Source organism: Rissa tridactyla, chromosome 12, assembly GCF_028500815.1.
Source record: "Rissa tridactyla isolate bRisTri1 chromosome 12, bRisTri1.patW.cur.20221130, whole genome shotgun sequence".
NCBI lineage: Eukaryota > Metazoa > Chordata > Aves > Charadriiformes > Laridae > Rissa > Rissa tridactyla.
In genome coordinates this window covers 2,948,489-2,971,607 of record NC_071477.1, presented here as the reverse complement: position 1 = coordinate 2,971,607, position 23,119 = coordinate 2,948,489, and the positions used below count along the sequence as shown (strand labels likewise).

The 23,119-nt window shown below is 47.4% G+C and overlaps 1 protein-coding gene across 1 annotated transcript in view; it reads right to left on the bottom strand.

Annotated features, from left to right (window-relative positions):
• Nucleotides 1–5,962: 5,962 nt before the first annotated feature.
• NTSR1 (neurotensin receptor 1) overlaps nt 5,963–23,119 on the bottom strand; it is a 61,036-nt gene continuing 43,879 nt past the window's right edge. Inside the window, exons 3-4 of the mRNA XM_054218416.1 lie at nt 13,733–13,823; nt 5,963–10,708 (exon numbers count right to left, since the gene is read on the bottom strand). Of these exons, the coding sequence (XP_054074391.1) occupies nt 10,459–10,708; nt 13,733–13,823 (341 nt within the window). The 3' untranslated portion in view covers nt 5,963–10,458. The remainder of the gene's footprint in view (nt 10,709–13,732; nt 13,824–23,119) is intronic.

The window sequence follows — 23,119 nt, the reverse complement described above, 5'->3', positions numbered from 1 at the left end:
TAAAACAGCCTTTTCACGTTGATCAAGACAACCAATCTTCAAACCCTATGGTGCCTCCTGGAGAGACGGATTTGAAAAATAGGCAGACCCTGAGCCCCGGAGGCACTCTGCATGGAAAATGAATAGCACAGGGGGATGAATTGCCGTAAACAAGTGGAAGGGAGATTTTGGTTGAAGAGAAAAGCTTTTGACTGATTTGTGAAGATGCGAAAATCAGACAGGAGCAGAAGGTTTTCTTTTTTTTTCTTTTTCCAGTGTTTTTTGTTACATGCTGATGTTGCTAACACAACTGTCTTCTCTCTGCAAAAAGCCTGCAAATCCTTTTGATGCCATGGTGTATATAGAAAGACAGAAAGCAAATAGAATTATCATTGTGCACTTATTTCTCCCACACTTTCTGGACATACTTGGAGTCCTTTGTACCTAAAGCTTAAGCTGATGTGGAACAATCCTCCTCAACGCTGAGCACTGAAAAGTCAGTAGCTTTTGGGTTGGCACGCGTTTCAACGGGGGGCCAAAAAAAAGCGAGATCTCCTCCCCGCAGAAACCTTTTCTGCCTTTATCTCACTGTACAGAGGTTCATTAATTTTGCATTTGCCTTCCAGACTGACGAGTGGAGCAGAGATAGCCCCCCCCCGATTTCTGTTGAGGTGTTCATCTGTGGGTGGCCTTGGCTTTTCCTGTTCACCGCAGGTACAAAGCTGCCACGCACATTTACTCCTGTTCTTCCTCAAGCTTATTGAGGAAAGGTTTTCCCACCGCTTCTTCCGCAGGAATCGGTTTATAACAGCGTGGCTGATCTGGCAGGGGCCATACCACCCAATTAGCCGTGCTAAACCAAGGACGTCGCTCTTCGACGCGGAGCTGGTTTTATGGGTGTATGAATGGAATGAGAGTGGCAGCATGGGAGTATGTATTTTTCTCTGTCTCCCGAAGTCCATGAAAACTTATTAAGACACAACGTGAAATCTGCAAAGGTGTTTTGTGAATGCCAGTGAGCCCCGTATGACAAACAGTGTATTAAAAAGCACTGAGGCAAGCTGTGATAAACACTCTCCCTCCTTGCCGCTGTAATACATACAGTAAGCGAGAGATACCATCCTGCATTCAATCAAAATCAGCGCCAGCGTCTTTGTTCCTTCCAGACACAAGCTACAAACCGTGAGTTCTGTTTTAATCTGATCAGCGCCTCTGGCATTTATGATTGGTTGTGGCGCTGCTCACCTAATGAACTGCTTCATTTTTCCCCTGCTAAATGATATTTAAAAAAAATAAAAAAAAAGCCTCAGAAAAGAGAAACAAACAAATCTAGACTGGGCCATTTAAAAACACAGACTGGGTTTCTGAGCAGATGCAAACTGATTTATACCAGCTGTGCATGTGGGTCTACACCTAGGATCACAAACGTTCCACAAATCTGGGTTTCCTTTCATTTCTAAAGCCTATAGGCTTGTGTTTACCTCTCTTGCTAAACCAGCCTCCCCAGGAAGGATGCTCACGTCCCTGGGCAAGAAAATTCCCCAGTCCGTGTGCCTGGCTGTGGTGTCATTGGCGACCAGCCTGAAAAGCCCTGTATCTTTTCCTTGTCCTAGTCCAGATGAAGGCCAGAGGAGGGAGAGGGGTAAGTCTCAAGTTCTGAGTCAGGAAGCACTACTGGCTGCATAAGGCGGTATTCTGGGATGGTCACGAAAAATCTAGTTTCATGCTTGTGATGATGGTAAAGAGCAGTGAATCTTATCCCATTTGCCAGTCTGAGGGAAGACAAAAAAGGATTTACCGCAGTAACGTGGAACTTTGTGAGAACGCACACTCTGTGTGGGAGCTGTACTGAAAACGCTGTTGACAGCCATAGCTGCTTTTCAAGTGGACAGAAGAACTAGAACACTGAGAATGTCAGGTGTCACAGATTCCGTTATAGTTCTCCATGGCACCACCAAGGTCACTCCCATTTAATGGAGTTTGTTCCTGTTTGGATATTTTTTCAATTCAGAACAGAATGCTTCACCTCCTGCAAGCTGTATGTTTCCAAACGGAAGCAGACACCAAGGGTAACAGCACCGTCAAGAACACTTTGAAAGGTGCCAAGTGCTACGCCAAGGTTGTTGCCGTTGCTGACAACCAGCGAGAAGTTGCTTTTAAACTTTTGAATGGTGGCGTGTTTTGCTAATACACGTCTTGGAATGGAGGCTTAAAATAGCTCCTGGACTACCTGCTTATGCTGAATGAAGGGAAAGATGAATCAGAGCTGACTGTGCCGGAAACACTGGGGTTTGAATCTCTGGTCTACAAGAAGATTTCATTAGAGATCTTGAATGAATCCCTTATGTTCTCCGTGCCTGAAAACCACACCAGAAAACATGAGCACCCTTGCAGCGACAAAGGTATGGAGTGTGCTGGGTTGTTAGCGGTGCACTAATACTATTACATCTCATTAATGATGGCTATTACATCTCGATTACGTTCATGAAATGTTGGGGTGCTGGTCCCAACGTTGGGATGTTGGAATCTGCAAGTGACTGTGTCCAGCACGTAGGCACAGGATGGCAGAAGTGGCCGAGTATCTGCTCTCAGGGTGAGCCCAGAGGGGTTATTCCACAACAAATGGGATTTCAGAAGAGCGAGTATCACATTGTGCAACCCACACTCCAGTTACGAAGAGCTCTGGCCCCTGACCCCTTCCCTTGCACGCTTGGCTTCGGCAGGAGATGAACCACAGGCCTGTGTGACCCAGGCTGACACCTGCTCAGCCCCGAGACATTTGTAAAGAAAAAATGGTGCGTGAAAGTTTTCACTGGAGATGACACAGTTAAGGAGTAGTGATGAGATGCAGAGCAATCAGACATCCTGATTAATTATGATGTGTTTTAGTGGTGCCCGAGGCTGAAAGCTGCATTGCAGAAGTGTTGGACATACCCTTCCTCCTGAGCAGCTTCCAAAGACAGGAGAAAGGAGAAGCAGAAGAAAGGAACAAAGAAATGCCGGGCTAACTGGTTCAGCCCTTAATGCGACTGAAACTGATGCAATGGCGAAATATGGTGTGTCTGTCCTTTCCTCTTCATGCTGCATTTCATCAAGACGAGGGAGAATGAAATGGTCCATCCAAGATATTAATGTTACTCCCAAGAGAGGAGTTCTTTACTCTCTCTGTACCTTTGCAGATCTCGAAGCAGATCTTCCAGGCTGTGCGTCCATAGTCGCTCCTTCATGTACCTTCAGTTTACAGCGAAGCCGAGACATCTCAGCAGTGCACAGCGGAGCAGCAGCAGTGTGGATGCAGAGCGGACTGTTCGTGCTTTACAAGATGACTTTACATTTTTGTGTTAAAAGGGTAAAGGATTTTGCTTCCCGTTTCTTCAGGATTTCATAGAGAAGGAGCCAAGTGTAATCAAATGTCATGTCACTGGTGGTACAAACCAGCCAAGCCAGTACTTTCAAGCAAAAGGAAGAGGTCCCCACTGGAAAGACCAAAAATCTATAGTGAGGGAGTGGATGGGTAAGTGCGTGGCTGTTGTGCTCACCCACCTGCAGTACTGCGTCCCGCTCTGGAGTCCTCAGCACAAGAAGGACACGGAGCTGTTGGAATGGGTCCCGCGGAGACCATGGAGATGCTGGGAGGGCTGGAGCCCCTCTGCTGTGAGGACAGGCTGAGAGAGCTAGGGGGTTCAGCCTGGAGAAGAGAAGGCTCCGGGGAGACCTTCCAGCCCCTTCCAGTCCCTAAAGGGGCTCCAGGAAAGCTGGGGAGGGAATCTTTTATCAGGGAGTAGAGCGATAGGACGAGGGGGAACGGTTTTAAACTGAAAGAGATTTAGATTGGATATTAGGGAGAAATTTTTCACTCTGAGGGTGGTGAGCCCCTGGCCCAGGTTGCCCAGAGAAGCTGTGGCTGCCCCATCCCTGGAGGGGTTCAAGGCCAGGTTGGACGGGGCTTGGAGCAACCTGGGCTGGTGGGAGGTGTCCCTGCCCAGGGCAGGGGGGTGGAACTAGATGATCTTTATGGTCCCTTCCAACCCGAACCATTCTATGATTCTATCATACTCTGGCCATGTCTGAGATGTTTAATTTTCATTTAAGTTTTTTTGACTCTTCCCACTTAATTTGCTCTCAGTAAGTCTGTCTTCAAGAGCGAACCAATTGTGTTTTCTCTCTCTCTAGTAGCCATGGTCCCTGGTGGGCTCAGTTGACCTGTCCTCGGGGCTGTCTCCGTGCTCCTGTACTTCTGGAGGGGTTTTGCACTTGAGTGCCCAAAGTCGCTTCACGCTCTGCTTCGTGCCTCACAGCCCACCAGAGACCCGTAACAATAACCAGGATGCGCCGCCTTATTGCTTAAACACCCTCATGAATATACTCCAACCCGATCTACAGTTCGAACAAATTCAATAAGGCAGCGGAGGATTTAAAGACATTTTAAATAAATTAACTTCTGGATGGATGTTTATTAAGTTTTATGAAGCCATTTACTAAAATGTAACGTTTGTTTCAAAAGGCGCCTGAAATTTTCCTCCTGTGAACTATGGAAATTACTTTTATAATTGAAATGAGAAATACGGGCCAAATTGAAAGCATTCCTCATTGCTCGAGGCGCAGCCCTTGTGCCTTTCTAGAAGAAAAAAGAAATTCCTTGATTCTCCGCAGCCTTTTTGTTTTCCTTCGCAATGGTGGGGCGGGATGCGGTGCCCGACTGCGTGACACGGGATGGGAGGAGCGAGGAGCTCCTGGATCCCGGGAGTTTTGCGTTTTCAAGGAGTCAGCCTGGAGCTAGAGAAGCCACGAGCAGAGGGCAACGTTTTTCACCCCAGCTTGAACGCGGTTCGGGTTTCTGCACCGTCAGTGGCGGCTCTGCTGGGAGCATCCTGCCCTGCACAAAACCCTCCTGCAGCCAGAAAACAAGGGCATGGCCGCATGTTGTGGGTTTTCACTGCTGAAGAGACGAGCTGCTGCAGCTCCTTTGGCAGTGGACTGAAAAGACACCTTTTCACAGAGCAGGGCTGAATACCAAATAAAAAGTAAAATAAATGATTTGATTCTTTAATAATAGATGGTGTAGGGACAATAGAGGCTCCTGCTCTGCTCATCTGGAAGCAGCACCGACATGCTTTTGGAGAGGCGGTGCATTTCAGCTAGGTTTTAGAAGATTAATTTTCCAGGCATGAATGATTCCAAATATTTAAATTTTATTTTGTTGCTGCTTTCCGAGCAACCTTTCTCTCCGCCAGACATCAAAACAATTGAATGGCTACAAACTAGGAAGATTTTGCGTATTTTCCTAGCACTCGGCTGAGCTGTTTCACAACAGAACTTTAACGGGGAGCAGCAGGGACTATGGAGGTGACTGATTTTGGCTCATTAAGTGTAAAGACACTTTAATGTAGTGGGTGATACCCAAGTGTTCTGTTCCCAGAAAATTACATCTGTGTTAGAAAAACGGATGCCGGGGAGGAAGCGGGTCACGTAGAAGAGGGGAAGGTGGGGAGGGAAATCTCCCCGTTAAGGCGCAGTAAACCTGCTTTGTTTTGAGCAGCAAATTCTCCGGGGCGAGGGCCGTCTCCTTCGCTCTGGCCCTACAGCTCCCAGTGCAATAAAGCCCTGATCTGCTCAGTTTTCTGGGCAAAGCCACTGCAGGAATAATGGCCAAGATACGTCGTCTTTATCATTTGGCCGGAAACAGGGGGAAAGCAGGCAGGCAAGACAAGTGTCCTGGTTTGAGCGACACAGGATTCATTTCTCTTTCAGTGATTTTCTTTTCAGTAAAGTCTCTTCCAATTCTAGGGAAAACTGCGTTTTTAGAGGGCTCTAGTGTCTGAATTTGTGAAAACTGTTGCTTGTTCCTTGGGAGAGGAGACCAACCCCCGCCCTGCTACAACCCCCTTTCAGGGGGTCAATGGGATTTCACCAGTTCAGACCACAACCAGAGAGCCTGTGCTGCCATTTCAAGCATAACCAGCCCAAGCCTTAAATTCGGATATTTATTTCTTAGGATCCATAAATGTCAAAATAAAATAAAATAAAATACCATACAGTACAAAGGCTATAATGGGAAGTAACCATTTCATGACAGTTTGTTCAGTAAATACAGTATCAATAATAGCACGTTACATTGAAAGAGAGTTTCCCATTGCTACACAAAAGGATTTCACACCCTCTTCCTTCCCTTTGTCACAGAAAATATTACAAAGGAGACGCTGACACATTTTTAACATTCATTTTTTTTTTCCCCATTGCGCAACAGGCCACAGAAAATAAAGCACATCAACGTTTTGTATTTCCGAGAAAAAAAAAAAAAAAAAAAAAAGGTGCGCTTTAAAAAAATATCTGCCATAAATACAATATGTGCGGGACTATCAGGTGGCACGGCTGGGGAAGGGCTCTTGATCACACAGCCAGGACACAGCATCATGAAATTTTGGGTTAGCGATTTCTGTTTTCCTACGAAACGAATCCAGACTGTGAGCAGAAGGACTCGTTGAGCTGTAATGTCAACAACCGGACGGAGCTCAAGCAGATACAGCGTTGTTTAAAGCAGCCACCAAACGTCACCACCAGGTAGGTACCGGACTGAGACTCGCGGCGTTGCACGGGAAAGGTCCAGGGCTCTCGTGCCCTCCCCGAGGGCAGGTACCGACGGAGCCGCGCAGAGGATGGGCTCAAACCTGCAGCAGGAGCTGCCGGCAGCAACAGCGCACCTGGGGGCTGCCTTTCGCTAAACGTTCGATGCTATAAATGCAAAAGGTCCTGCTATCGTCACGCGTACGGCACGTGTCCCGCTAACCCTCCTCACACCACTCCGCCATTCAGTTTTTGAAGCGAGGTCTCGCGCGCTTTGCAAAAAAAGAGAAAAGTGAGGAAGTCCTGTCTGGGGGGAAATTTCCAAATAGACCGTGTAAATCTGATTGCACGCGCTGCCAAATGGACGGCCCTGACGAGAATGCTTTGAAGAGAAACGAAACCTCAAAATGATATTTGAAGAGGTCACTAGATAGACTCTCTTCGGATGGGAATTTCCCAGGATCCTTCCGGCAGCACTTCACCTCCGTGGGTTCAACAGATTTTTTTTTTAGTTAAAACAAAACAGTTCAGAACACTTACTGGAAATTTGCATAGATTAACATCGTGCCGCACCAACGCTCACCTCTCTGCCCCAGCGGGGAGTTCAGACAAGACAGGAATACAAAGGATGGGAGTACGCGTTTTTTCTAATGGCAGAAGCCACTTTCACTTGATTAGGTTTAAAGCTAAACCTTGTTGGGTTAGTAGTCATTAAAAGGCATGGAAAGAACCATTTTTCTGGTATAGACTGGGCAGTTTGTACCTTTTTCTTCTCTACGGGATCATGCTTTCCTTTGCAAAACCATGGGGTCTTGCAGTGAGTTATCCGCAATTCTTTGTGCTCAAGGGAACTAAATTTCTGGGTCAAATATAGCAAAACTAGGCGAGGAGGGGAAAGAGGATGAAATCAGCTGTGACCTACACTTTTCAGCTCAACGTAGTCAGATTTGGCCCGTGGAAGAGGTAGCTTTGAGCTGCAATCTCAGATTAAGGCCATAGACTCAGGTCTGCTCCTGCGCGAAACTGCAGGGACGGAGGTGTAGAAGCCAGCAAACCGCGTGGATAAATCCCCCCACGTAGTCAGCTCTTCAGGACTCGACCCAATAAACATTGCAGAAAGAGCTTATGATAAGTTCATTTTTACTCCAGCTTGTTCCCATTTTCATGTCAAATCAAAACCAAACCGACCGCTTTCTCTGAGCTGCGATCAAATATTCTGCAAGCTGCCAGTGTATCTCAGTAAGGAAAATCTAAGCCAAGCATTTTACGTGAAACAACAGTTTTTGTACAGTGTTTTCTAAGATAATCAAGCACATTTCAGCAGGTTGGTGTTGAACAAGTATATTAATAATGTTTAACATTTCCAAAGCAACTGAGACACTCAGGATGTTGAATCCTACTGAAAGTCAAAGCAACGCACAGTTACAGCTTCCGTGGGAGGTTTCAGGAACCGCCTCCCAGCTGTTAACTCGATTTAGAGGCTAAGTTAAAAAATTTGGGTCCTCTCCAGAAACGTTGAGAGTCCCTTGCCTGGAAGGCCAATGTTAAGTGTGTGACATTAAGACTCCTCTTCCTCTGCTCATCATACCTGGACTTTTCAACAGGGCAGTATGTACAAGTCTTCTAGACCTTCTTCTTCCAACCTGCCCAAGCCATTTCTAACATGCACATAGATAACAATCGCTGCTTCCTCACAGATTTCCTTCCAAAGAGACCAGTCTCCTTTTTGATATTTTTTTTGTTGGTGTGTGTGCCATTACCTGTTTTTCTTGCCAAAGAGGAGTCAACTGTGCATGAGCGACAAAAGCGCTTTGTCAAATACAATCTCTGCCCTCTGTTTGATACAACCAGGGCAAGAAATTAAAAGAAGGCATGACAGGACAGAGCTTGCAGTTTGGCGGAATCAGAAGAAGCTAAAGCCCCCACTAATATTTTGAGCCCTTTCTTTTGGAGTGGTTCTGTACTAGGCATTAAAATAATCTCCCATCCCTGGTAGATGCGGTTGGAGGTCATGGCTGATGGTAGCCCGCTCTAGCATGGTACCTAGCTCTGTACAACTGCCAGGTTATAAGTGCCTTGGAAGTAGATACTCAAAAGTATCTACTTTTGATACTTTCCAAGTACTTTCCAAGTACCTTGGAAGTAGAACTCAAAACTCACAGCAAACGCCCCACAAGTGTTTTCTCTACGCCCTGAGCCCCATAGGGCCTAACCCATGGGATACCACACCTCTAGCAGAAGTCAGTGGTACCCAGTGGGTCAGTAACGGGTCTCCATCATTGTGTGAGGGTTGACTGGGGCCAGATCCACATCTCCAGCATCAAGACTTCTGTTACGTACCAAGTGTGCTCGTCAGCTTAAGAGTGAGAGGGTATGGGCAAAGCCCAGAAAGCTGAATTGAGCCAAGTGACTCTTCTAGTTTGTCATCATAAAGAGGCAAGCCCTGCTCTCCCAGTCAAGCGTGGTGGGAAAGGGGACGCAAGGTCACCACCAGCAAAACCACAGCAGAGGTTGCACAGGATGATTGGTTGGTTCCAGCTCCATGCAGGTCACCACCTGGTGATGTGACAGCAGGGAAAGCCCTTTAGCTTGTCCCAGAGGCCTGTGATTTCTGGTGCTAAAGGCTCTAGAGCAATTTGCTGCATCGTATAGCGGGCTGTAAGAGGTGGAACTATATGGGAGAAAAGTTCGCGCTACCTGTCCTGGCCAGCTGAGAAATTTCAAAGAGAATTTTCAGGTCTTGTTTCTGTTCCTCTGCCTCCTTAAAAGAGGTGTTTAAGAGCTAAGGCTCCCCAGTTTAAACCTTCTTGTGTTCTTCATCCACACTATCTGAAGATTTGTGTGTGCAGATCAGTGTGACAACAGGTCTGGTAGCAAAAAGAAATAAAACAAAAGGTAAAACGAGAGGCCCTGCTGCCTGCAACTTATATAACCTATGAGACGTCAGCCTTGTGAAAATGGTGAGGAAACAAGTAAAACGGGAATAAGAATGGGAAAAATCTGAAGGTCCCACAGAATTGGGGCAGGTTGCTCTTATCTCAGCAGCCCGGAGCCCTCATCAGCCTGGAGTTTTCTCACCTCAATGCAGGGCAGCTAACTGTTCTCCCTGGTAAAAAATAGCATTTGGCTGTACGGCAACAGTAAGATTTTCCGTTTCTGTTCATTTTCAGCGCTCCAGCTGGGCACAGTTTCTGCATTCTTTGCTAGAGACTTTATAATGTATTGGTGTTGCAGTACCAATACCAGCGAGAGAGGGGCTTCGCTGTGCCAGGCACTAGACATGCCCTAAGGTAAAAGATGACTCCCATTTCCCAGGCCACAGCCACCCCTATCTAGGTAAGGCATCATCTGTTGTTATTTAATTTCAAGGAGCCAGAGTGGCTCTCTTGAGCACCTAGGTCACATTAATCATGATTCAGACATATTTCTAAAACAACCATCTGGCTCCCTGAGTTTTCACTCATTGAACATCCCATAGATGAGCATGTCCATTCTCCAAAAACATCCCTTTCTGTTCAAAACTGCTTTCTCCCCATCAGACTCTCTGCTCGGTGCCACCAAGAGACGTGATCTCGAACCCCTGGATGGGAACATGGCATCTCTGCACTGAGAAAAGGATGAAATGCAGTATGGTTTTGCCTAAGTTTAACATATTTTGGCTTCCCAGTTAACACCGCAGCTGGATTTATGCCAGACTGAAGTTACAAAACGTGTAGACATTACTCACAAGAGGCAAGGCCAATGCTTTAAAATAACCTCAAAGTTACTGGCAACACAAAGCCTATTTTTCCAACAAAAATGACTTTGCTAAACACACTTGTGTTACGTGAGTTTGGAGACCATGCACGAAAGTCACAGAGGCCTCTCTCAAGTTTTGACTCCACCATGAAACGCGCTTCCCTTCCTCCTTTGGCTTCAGTATGTAGTTTCCCTTGTGACCTGGCTGGAAAATGTGTGGTTGCTGGAGATGCTGTTGGATTTCCTGGTGAAGGCCAGTCGCTTCTTCTTCTTCCTCCATGGCAGGCACAGGAGTGTGAGTGTGGAGAGGAAGATCTGACGGAAGTTTGCAGACACCAGGTTGTAGAGGATGGGGTTGATTGCCGAACTGACGTAGAAGAGGACGTTTGTCAGCATGTAGAAGTAGTGGTAGAAGTTGAAAAGGAAACTGCAAGGACAGATGAAAGATAAAAATCTAAATAGAGTGTGGAGAGCTGAAATAATTCAAAGCCACAAGGGTGAGAAAAACATGAGCTAACCTTTCTCGGGACATGAGCTGACCAATGGTGCGTGAGCCACCAGAAAACATCTCTGTTTTCAACTGGGACTGGCCAAGAGCAGGTCAAGTGTCTCTACAAAGGTCTACCCCAATCACTAACAGTTAAAAACTTATTTATGCCCTGGGTCTGGATGTGATATTTACCTCGTACATTCATTTTATCTTTTGAAAATAGACATGCTTGAAAATGAGAAGCCAGATGGAAATTTGTTTCCGTGTCATGCATATACATTAGCTTGACTTTTCTGGCTGCAGTTCTGGTCTACAAAGCCTGCAGAAGAGCCAAGATCCGGTAACAGATGCAGGTCCCTCCTGCCCCCGGCAGCGAGGGCTGCATCAGCTCATTCAGTGGGTCCCTGCCTTGGGATTTGTCTGTAATCTGGGATAGCACTCGCTATTCTGCGGCAAGTTGGTGATAGCATGCATTCGAAACATATCCCGACCATCACAATGTGATGTTTTCAACTAGAATTTGTTGAAAATCCTTATTAATTTTTTTCATTTTTTTTTTTCTTATGGAAGTATCTTTCCTTGGGACAACAGAGATCAACAGCTCCGAGCTGATAAAGGGTTTATAAACAACACGGGTCTCATTTTCAGGAAGATGTTCCCCAGGATTATTTATCTCAGTGGAAATTGCAGACCTTTTCGTTAGTCTGAGCACTGTCTAGCAGAAGATGAATAGACGTGTGCTGGAGTACATCACCAATCCCTCCACAGCCCCTCCGCACTGCCAAGTACCGCATGGCCCATCCAGCTCTTACAAAGAGAGTTTCTCTATAGAGTTGTGAGGAATTAATATAGCAAAAATTTCTCTTCTTCAGGGGCAGGCACATGCATTTATAAATGAACACGTCAAGGTGCTGCGAGCTCTTGATTAGCTACCATACTGATAGCTCACCATTCACAATATGCCTGTGAACTCAGTGTTTTCCTAAAATCGCTCATGGCTTTTAAAAGAAGAAAAAAAAAAATTAAATGTGAATGCAACCATCATGCATAAATTCACACTAACTGCAGACAGACTTCTCTACCCCTCTTGCTCAAAGCAAACGCAGTCGTTACATAAATGATTGCTGCTTTAAGTGCTTTTCATACAGGAAAGCAAACAACAGTTTGTCCCAGCGTGCGCCTAGAGCTCTGTTTTCCCGATTGAAGAGAGGTTTTGGGTTTTACTACGGATGGATGTACAATTCCATTCAGTAGACTGCTATATTGTAAATTACTATTTCTTTTTGTGCTTGGAGGTTATGAAATTTTAATGTCTCATAGTTGCTCTGGTATTGTAGATTTTTTCTTTTCCTGTTCATTGCAGGAAAAACAGCCGGTCCCAGAGAGAAGAGGGATGGAACACTATGGGGAGGAAAGACCTGTTTTTCACTGAGAACATCTCCCGGCGTCTCAGGCTACCTGGGTGTATATCCCCAGACAGCATTAATGCTTAATTGCCTCCTGTTTAAAATGAATAATGAGTTCTGTGGCTGCTCTGCAGAGCAACCTGGCCCGACGCGGCAGAAAGGCTGCACGGAGCATTTTGTGTGCCCTTGCACATCTGTGAACAGCGCACGTGCGTTCAGCGTCGGCGTGCAATTATCCCTGCATTCTCTGAGAATCTGGACGTTTTTCTCATCAGCGGCAACTGCTGGTATTTAATGTTGATCCACTCCCTGCAAACCCCAGTAAATAACCTGCCCCAGACTCAGTAGGCAGCACAGCTATTTCCCCACCTGTGTAATCTCTGCTGTCACTAAGGAAACGTGCCATCGGGGAGCTAAGTTGTGTGTTGACGGGAGCTGCTCCGTCTTTGGGCCGGTGATCGATATCTCCGCCACGGAGACAGCAATCCACTTCGGAGGTACCAAACCCCCCTGTCCCAACGCCATTTCATCAAGGACTGTCAGGGGCGAATATCCATCGCCGCTGTTAACGGGGGGGAGGCTGTGGTGGCAGCCACAGGAGAAGGAAGGCCACGCTGCTGCGTCTCGGCTCAAGCTAATGCTGCCTCCACCCACATCTGGGGGAGTTCGGCGTGTCCTCGGGAGTTTGGGCAACACAGGATTCATTCCTCTTTCAGTACTTTCGCTTTTCAATAAGGTCTCTTCTAATGCTAGGGAAAAGTGCATTTTTAGAAGACTCTAGTGTCTGAATTTGTGAAAATATTTACTTTATGGCCAGCTATGGGATGTGGGTTTCAAGGTCTCGGTGTTGGAGCTCACCGGGTGTGGGGATGAGGAGGAGCGAGACCCGGGCACTTGACCCAAAATGCCAACAGGATCGTTTCATACCGTGAACGTCACATTCAATGTAAATTAGAAGGTTTGATGAGGATTTCTCCCTACCCTATGACAGCTGCGGTCCAGAGCGCTCCTCGCCCCGGTGCTGGAGCCCTGAGGCCCTTCCCTCCCTCCCGCAGCCGCAGCGCTCGCAGGGTCCCACGTTGGCTGTCCCTGCGGGGAGTGCACGGCTTCTGCTGGGGAATGGGCTGGGGATAGTCCTTGTATATCTTACATACTCGTTCTTTAGTACTATTAATATTAATTATTTAGTCTTAATCTACTAAATCTATTTATATTCCAACCCCTGCGTTTCCTTGTTTTTTCCTGATTCCCCTTCCTGTGCTGGGAGTGGTCATCAGGCGACAGAGTAATTGTCTAAACGCCAATAAGTTGTTGTGGGTTCCTCAAACCATAACAAGATGATACAACTAGGATTCTTAATTTGTCTGGCAAACACGGTAACAAATCCAAAAGAAAAGATCAAAACAACAATTAGGAGGCTGAGGCTTTAACCCCTCGCGTGGAGAACACCTTTGCTCCCAGATCCCTGCCCAGATCCCCACCTCCATCCCCCAGTGGATGCCCTGACAGCCCCGTCCTGGCAGGGGGGGACCTCGTCCCCCGCCTTGTGACTCACTCTGTCCAGTGACTGGAGGGGACATAGCAGAACATGAGACGCCGAATGTGATAAGGGAGCCAGCAGACCACGAAGGCAATCACCACAGCACCTGCAAGGCATGAAAAAAGCCCGTTATTTTCGTGAGCAATCCTTCATCGGGGGTGAAAAAGGCACCTGTCTGTGCAGTGTTTATGGCTACAAACTCTTTTCCGAACGCCCCACTTTGTTCTTTTATTGCCGTTGTGCAAAATTAATAACCCTGAGGGACTACCAGCCTGCAAATGTCGGTAAAAACAAGCATAACAGAAGTAATGGAAAATAGCAATAAGCAGGGGGGCAGGGAGACACAAACAAGAGACGGTACGACACGGATGAAGGAGCGCTGGTGCCTCGTTCAGACGCTGGCTTAAATAAAACTGTATTGGCATCTGTCCTTGTGTTTCATGCCCTTGTGGCACCGGGTGTTTTGTCCGAAGCACTGGCAGAGACGGTCAGCGTGTGTTTTTCATCCAGGTAGACAGGGAGCCAGGAACACGCTAATCCCATTAGTTTGTTACGCGGAGCCACTGGCCGCAGTCCCCACGGAGCTGGGGTCATTAAACAGCCCCAGGAGCCGGGCTTGGCCTTTGGTTCGGCGCTTGTGCAATACCTGAGACAGTGATTACAGGAGGTTTGGGTCCGGACATTGCCATAACAAAAACGACTAATTAAAGGGTAAGGAGAGAAAGACGATATGGTTTTTTTTTTCCTTTCCAGATTCTAGCCCAGGGACGTCAAACAATGGAAAATAAAATGCAACAACTCTGAAGGATAGAAATGCTGCTGGTAGAGTACTTTTGTCAATCTTGATTAAAAAGTAGATATATCAGGCAATCGAGGGAAAGATTTGTTTCCTTTTGTGATATGCATTTCAACCTCTGTATGAAATGATGGGATTCTGGCAGAATCCTAGCAGGAAATAAAGAAATCTCAGTTAAAACATAACACAATAAAAGACAAAAAGAAAATCAAGGCTAAATAAAATAATTATGTTAATTTTTTATCCCAAATTCGCTCTACAGAGAATAAGGGCCGCATCACTCTTGTCCTTTATGTGACCTGCAAAGGGCTCGGAAGCAGCAAAGCTCTCTTACGGAGCCACGCGCGGCCAGTGCAATGCGGATTCGGCACGTGGAGGCGAAGGCTGCTTTTCCTTCTGCCTTGGGCCTGGGAATATTTAAGTGGATATGACCCAAACCCAGATGCTGTCATCCCATGGGGACTATGCCGTAGCTCATGGAGGAGATATGCAGGAGATGTGTTTCCCTTGAAAAACGCGGTCCAGCAGGAGCAAGTCTGGCTGTGGTGGCATCTCCCCATCACCGTTACTCAGCCAAGAGGCACGGAGGAGGCTTCAGCAGCCGAGTGGCGAGTGAAGTGTGCCCTATTTTTGTGGGTGTCATCACTAGCAGCGTCACTGCCTGATTTGTACAGAAATTAAATAATTCCTGGTGTCCAGCTCCATACTGCCTTACTTCAACTCCATGTGCGATCTCTCTTATTAAACACATAACTAACGAGGGAAACGGTTATATTCTTTTTGCATCAGCCTGCACGGTGTATGAGAGCGTCTTCCAGGAATGCTGCAAATGCCATTTATTCAATAAAGTTTTAGGCAACTGAAGGGACGTGTTTTGGAAAGAAGGCTGGAGGCTCTGTTTTTATTCTCTTGTCCAAGCGAATTCATTATTTCAATCTGAATATTTTTGGCTGCTATATGGCCATTGTAATTGCAGAGGTAATACATCACTCGACGGCCTGCAGCTCTTCAGGCGCCATCAAGTGAATGAGTTTGACCTGTGTCTGATCCTGCCCCGAGGAGCTTTGCTGGGACGTCGGTGGGGACAGCCCCTGAATGACACGTGGCACAGGAGAAGTGGGGAGGTCCACCGGGAAGCCCGGCGGGAGCGCTGGATGCCTGCCTTGCTCGTTCACATTCCTGGGCACCTGCTTTTGGCCACCTCCAGAAATGAATTTGTCTGTCAGATGGACCTTTGGTTTGCCCGGCATGGAGCCCTCCACCCGCGGCTCCCCAGCAGATCCCTCCCAGGGGCCGGAGGAGAAGCGATGCTCTCCAGCCTCTCCCCCTCCATCCATCAGCATCGGGCCAGAGGGAACAGGCCAAGATCACAGCTCCACTCCATCTGCTTTCCCAGTGCCTGTACAGGATTCGCTGGATTTTCAGGCTGTGAAAGCAGCTTCTCAAATGGCTCCCAACACAACTTCATTTGTGCACATCATAATTTTTGCGGAAACGGTCCGTGCACTGGCACTTCCCAGCTGTTACCCTGCATGCCGCTCTTTAAGAACAGCAGGATCGGGATTCTTTCTACAGCCAATTGCAGGAGTCCCGCACATCTGCCTGTTAAATTTACCAACACGTTAAATGGAAGTGGTTTTCTCCCTGTAAAGGATCTCTGCTTCTGTTGCTCAGACAATGCCATGCCAAATACCACGGAGGCAGGGATCTAGAGCAGCAAAAACACATATTGAGAGAAGAATCTGCTTGACTTCAGCAAACGAACAGTCAATTAAGTAATCTGTGGTAATTCTGCCATATCACACGCAATCACTCTGCAATTAAAACTCTATTAAACACATAGCTGAGTGCACTGGAGACACTGACGGTCTGATTTGGAAGTCCCAGCTGGGTACCACGCTGTGCGGGTCTGTGCCACCAGCCTCTGCCACGCAGATTAGGAGACCCTGACCTGCATTTGTCACCCTTAATCCGTATGTTTCAATTTTATCATGCAAGGGATCAAGCAGATTTAGGGTGGCCATCCTGCCCTGTTGGGTCCCCTCCCCAGGGATTAATATGAACCGCGGGAACGTGTTAACTTTCGCCTAATACAGAACAAAAAGCGTCCTTTTTGCCAAGACACCTGGTGCCGTTAGCTGCTGTCTTGTGCCTCCCCGAGCACATGCTTATCAAAAGGGATGAGCTGTCAAACAAATGCTGGGAAAAGTGGCTGCTGCAATGAGTTTTTACAATTTTTATCAGCTCCTAGGAGGTGTTCTCCATTATCAAAGGCTTGACGCAGGGGTTTCTTTGGTGGGTCAAGGTCGGCCTGTTGGAGCTGAGCACCGCAGAGGAAGGATTCGACCCAACGTGTGATGGGGGCAACTGTCCAGGATGGTGTTTGTGAGGTTGGAGATTTCCCGCCTCTATTTTTTGAACTATAAACAAACCAGACCCATCCCTCACTTCTAATTAATTCAAGGCAGTTTTAATAGCAGCAGGGCCGCTCCACGAAATTCTCATATTTCCCCCATTCGAGCAAATAAGGCATCAAACCTGCGGATCAGCCCAGGGCTGGGGAGCGGAGAGGGGACCCCGACCCTCGTGTGCTGGGGAATGGTCCTTCCACCGGGCTGCATCTTCTTTTCCCTTCTAAATCAAACTCCAAATTTAAATGTGTATTAAAACCTGAATTATTCCATCCTGTGCCTTTCTATTTGTATTTCTATACAATGGCTGTATTCTCTGCCTGTTTGAAGCGCATCCCAAGGGAGAAGGGGAGAGAGGAAGGAGGAGCGGTGCAGGACGAGCCCTTGTTTGTTTATCGCACGGGAAATCCTGCAGAGGGAAACATGAATTTTGAATGACAGCTTTTTCATTGTGCAAAAGAAGATTTAAACTGTGCCAGTCTTGATTTTCAAACTAAACTGGATGTGGAAGCAATCCTGGAAGTTAAATTATATTAGATTGCACTGTGTATTTTATTTTACCTTGTGCGTATCCTGTGGCTGAGGCTGGGAGACAGCCCTTCTCCAGGGCCAACGTCTCGAAAAACTCACGTTGGGTTAGCGTGAGCACGGAGCAACAGATCCATGTGTGTAAAAAGACCACGGCGGCTGCTCGGTGGGTGGATTGACTGAGCACGGGAGCCATGCTTGGGAGGGGTTTTAAGCCCCCCATCCCTATTTGGGACCATCTGAGGCTCAGCGTGACTTGGAGCACCGGGATGGCGATGGGTAACGTGCCACCACTGCCGACTCACGCAGGACCCCAGGGATCTGCTGCAGTGCAAAGCACTTGGCTGGTGTTTTCCCCCTCAATTCAACTCCTCTGTCCTCTCTGGAATTGTGCTGAGTCACAGCCCTGTGGCTCTGGAGTAGCCCTCGGCGAGGGCATCCCTCCATCCTCTCCTCCTTTCACTCCAGGAGAGGGAGAGAAGAGATGCTGCTCCCTCTTTTAACCACCTCGGCTGTTGCTTAGACGTCCAGAGAAGCTCAGAACCATCCTTCCTTGATAGTTTTGCTCAGATCATTTTGGCCAATTTCTTTCTTTTTCTCTGCATTTCAAGGGGAGCTGAAACTCATACAGCTGGGGAACAGCGCGCTGTGATTTCTAAGCAAAGGCAGGAGCTCTTTGGGTAAGTACCGACCCATCTGAACATCAGCTCTCAGCCTTTTCTTGCATTTCAGCTCATCAGCGCCGTGTGTCTCCAACACTGCCCAAGGAATGCACGCTCCATACATTCATAGAATGGTTGGGTTTGGAAGGGATCTTAAAGATCATCTAGTTCCACCCCACTGCCCTGGGCAGGGACACCTCCCACCAGCCCAGGTTGCTCCAAGCCCCGTCCAACCTGGCCTTGAACCCCTCCAGGGATGGGGCAGAATAACACATCTGACACTGTTATGGGGCTCATGTCAGGGATTTGCATTAATGCTGATTTCTGGAGAAACAGACCGTCTGTATTCAAAGCTCCTGGGTTTTATACACTTATTTAGTTGATGCCATTACAAGAGAGTCTCACAAAGGGGAGCAAGTGTCACCGTGCCGTTCGATGTGAGAGATGGTAAGAGCTGGGCCAAGTGTAGCTGTAGCTGGCTCTGCCTAGTTAAACCTCGAGGAGCTGTTTATATTAACACGATGCATCACCTGACAGGTCGTAGGCAATATTTATACCAGCGAGCCCCAAACTAGTGATTATGGGAGCTGCAAGGGTGGGTATGAGCCTAGTAAAATTAAAACTGCTTATGCTGGTATTTGGGTCACAAGGCTGCAGAAGAAAGGATTTCCATAAAAGTCGATAACAACCAGCAGAGACTGGGGCCACCAGTCTGAGAGCGAAGAAGGAGAAACTGGGAATAGCAATGGGCCTGGAGAGCCCCCAGCTCCTTCAGACACCACTGAAAACACACAGCATTTGCTGGATACAATTCCCCTGCGCTCTCACACGTGCTACTGAGCTGTGTAAACATTAGATTTGACTCCTCAATTTCCATTCCCAGCAGCCAGCAATCTGCTTTTTATCTTTCTGTACCATTTTCCTTCTTTTTTTCCTGCTGCAGTCTCTTTTTTGGATTAAGGGCTAGAAGATGCTATCTTCCTTGAAAGGAGCCATGTTCCCCTAAATACTTCTTTGTTAATGGCAACGAGACAGCAGAGTGAATAGAAAAAAAATTGGCATGCAAACCCAATGTATTTTGCTCAGATTATATTTTCCAGTCCTGATTTTCAATGGCTTCAGCTGACAGATTTGAAAATGGATGAGAATTCCTGCCCCTGCTCATGCTGGTGATTAAATCGTCCACTGGCACTGGTTTCATCCATAAGGAACAGGGCAGAAAATGAAGGATAAAAGCTATTCCACGAACAGGGTCCAAGCAGCGCGTCCCTGATGACAGAGTGCAAATGGGGGTGTCTTCTCCAGTTTCCTTCCAAGATTATTAATTTTTGGGAAGAGAAAGAAGTTGCTCGATTACATTTAAACTTCATTTGTGCCATTCCCCCCAAGGGATGTCCGGGTGTTTGGAGAAGGAAGGAGAAAGAAAATTTAAGCTTTGAAGGACAGAAAAGGGCTCCCGTCTGCTCCTCACCGGGTTCAAGGCTCTTTTTATTCGGTCAGACGGGGTATACCCCGGGCATCCTCTGCGGCTCCTTTCTTCTTTCCTCTCCAGTTCTGAGTTTCACGTGTCCTTTGTTCCTCCCCGAACGGTTTCTGCTGCAGAGGGACCCTGGGCTGTATTTACCGCATGCTTCTGCGGTGACTAAGACCCTGGCCAGCCTTTATGTTTAAAAACACATCAGTTAGCTTTTTAAACACTCATGTGGCCAGGGTTTAACACCTGGAAAATCTGCTTGTGGGGCGTGACCGGCCCTCGCGTTGTCATCAGAGGTGCCGCCACAAGAGCCTGAATCCCGGTCGAAACGCCCGGCGCCAGCCAAGGGACACGTCTTGGGAGAGGAGAGAAAAGAATCTCCCCGTCCCGAGAGGTGCGGCCATGGTCCCCCTCGGCCCCTCGGCGGGTGTTTATAGAGCGCTCCGACACCGCTCTCTTCGTGTGTCTTGGCAGGCTGTAAAGTAAACCCACGCGTACAAACGTCTCCGGGAAATATATACAACTGTTGTATAGCTAATTTATCCTCCCGAATTTCAGTGTGACACTTCAGCTGTTAAACTCGGCTTCTACTCACGCGTAATGTCACAGGGGTTTTGCTGAACTCCACTTGGAGTTGCCCAGACTTCGTATTATGGATACAAACTGCCACGAATTTAGCTCCTTTCTTGCAAAAGAAATGATTCATGGACAAATCTGATTTCCTTAGAATATAGGAATTTAAAAATACAGCTGTTTAAGGAGGAGATTTTCAGACTGGTGCTCTTTTGTGTTTTGTGGCGGCAAAGTATTTGCTATTTGTTATTCTTGTTAACGGGGTTGTTACACTAAATCTCACAGCAATATTCTCCTCCTCAAACGGCTACGATTTGGAACATCACTGCAGAGAAATGGATGAACTCTTCAAAACATTTGTTCTGAAGGGAACTTATTAATGCAGAAATTGATGTAGGCTGCATGGATACTTCATTAATACTTGGCATTTGTTGAGTACCAAAGAAATGCGGAGACCTCAAAATCATCATTTTAAAATTCTTAGACACTCAGAAAGAAAGGTGGTTTGACTTCATGTCCTAAAAACCACCTTACGGAGGCATCACCCAGCCCGCTGTGGGAGACTGAAGGATATTCTTTTAATTGGTTAAACCTCTCCAAGTGCTTTATAATTGCTTTCACTAAGCGGCTTCTGTAACGGAGCAAACGCTACCTGGAGCTGATCGCATCTTAATAGGCTTAGCCAATGTCCACCCAGGGATGCGCAAAGCCTCCCCCTGATGGCCATCAACTCGTCTCAACACGGTTATCAGAGCTCAGCTACGCCGTTCAACAACTCCTTCCTTCCATCCACGGCGGGAACCACCCGACAGGCGGTCGGGGAGGTGCTGGAGGCCACTGGGAGGAGAACGGGCTGCAGGCCGGTGTACTGATGGGGACAATTAGCCCACATCACAAAACCGTCCCCTTTCAAGAAGATATGTTGGCCACAGTGCTTTCGGCTTGAACCAAGCCCCGATTTTTGAGCAGGTGTTTGGAAATGTGGGACTGAGACGGGGAAGATTTATATTGCCTCTCTGTCTGGATACAGTCTGCCACGGTCTGGGCAGCGTATGCGATGTTTTACCCGCTGAAGGCTTATCCTGGACGGTGCGTGTGTGCATGTGTGTGTTTCAGATTTTTTTAGGATGTGATCGGATGGTTGACGTATCAGGCGATGCCATCAGAGAAGCTTCACCCTTCCATGAAGCATCACATAGCGCCCAAGAGACTCAGCTTCCCAGCACTAAATACAGCCAAGGAATAATAACAGTAAATTGGCGGTGGTTTATAACCGGAGAAATGGCAGGAATATGGGATGGATGGAGGAGGGAGGTACTTTGAGCGGCAGCAGTGGTGCAGACATTGCCCTGTGATCCTCGCAAAAGAGCTGGGAAGCTGCCAGCGCCTTGAGCTCTCGGAATCCGGATCCTCACACCTGGTGAACGCCGACAGCAGGGAGGGAATTAGAATCAGAAATCACACGCTTAATGAATTAACGAGCTGGCTCCCAGGCAGCAGGGCTGACACGTCCCTTGATCCTGATCTCCCTAATTATTTTGTACATGACCAAAGTCAGACAGAGCCAAGAAACCACATAAATGCTGTCAAAGAGGAGGAAAACGGTGTTGTGGATGTTCTGAATGAAGCTCTTAGCCCGACCACTTTTAGCTCCTATTTCAGTGTAAAGAAATACATAATCTCAGTAGATCCGGAGGAAGGAAGGAAGGTGTTTGCTGCTCTGGTCTCATCCAACAGCTCTGCACACCAGGAACCGCAAAAAACTCTTTTCTGCGCACTAGTTTTACAGGTTCTGAGACACTTCACCCTTAAAACAAAATCAAGCTCTCTTGTACTTCAGGCCAAAGTTCTCTTTTGGAAATGGAAAATACTTTGACCCCCATGAAGCTCTGATTTTGTGCCAACAGTTTTATTAGTGTAGACAAGCGTCCTTTCACTTTTCCCATCCTCTTCCATAAACCAGCCGAGACTGTGTACATGGTTTTGGCTGCCGTGGATCCCAGGATAAATCATGCGCATCCTTGTTTTTTTTTTCCTGCTTTTCAGGCAGCTCAGAGGCCCGGTTTATTAAGGAAAAAAAAAAAGTTGAGAGGAACAGGTGACAAAAGTAAATGTGAATCAAGCACCTCCACTAATCATCTGAAAAATGAAATGAAGCAGGATTTCACTCACACTTGCTCGACAAAAAAAGCCTTTTCTGCCTGCCATGGTGACTCACAGACAAAACTGATGGTGGGTTTTTTATTTGCTGGATCGTCCTCAGCCCAGACAAGGAGCAAGCGGCCGCTCTCTCATTGCCTTCCCCGGCAGGGCAGGAGCTCGGTCCTGCTGGGGGTGACAGTGGGGAGATGCACGTGGTACCCGGGGGCCGCGTCTGACCCGCTTCTGCACCATTTCAGCCTCCAGCCTCTTGCTTTTGCTAACTTTTCTCAGCTTTTGAAGTACATAACAAAAGCAAAAATTTGCCTGGAGAAGAAGAAGATAAAAATTAAGCTTATTGTTCAGAGAGAAAAGGGCTGTTTTTCAGTGCCTCGGAGGAAACGTGGACCTGTTGGTGAGGGATGCTCTTCCACCACCTCCCAGCAATGCCCACGGAGCGGCGGGTGCAGATTTAGGTCTCTCTGCTATTATTCATGAAGAGCTCTCTCCTTGTGATGTTAAAAGAGTATACAATGCGAAAAGGAGAGAGGGAGGTGTGAGATGTTGTAGCACAAGCGAGAAAAGGCAGCTTCTCACTTAATGGCAGAAGGCAGAAGCGATAAGAAACAGAAAAAGATAGCAGGGAGCCCAGGGGCTTGCACGGCCCCGTCCTGGCAGGCTTGGAGCCGAAGTGGGGCTCCTGTCTTATCCCTGGGTGGGTGACAGTTAACCGGGACACAGGGAGAGTAAATAACCACAGCCCAACAAGATAATTACGGGGAATTTAATGTCTTCTGGGTTTTTCTCTCCTTTTCCTCA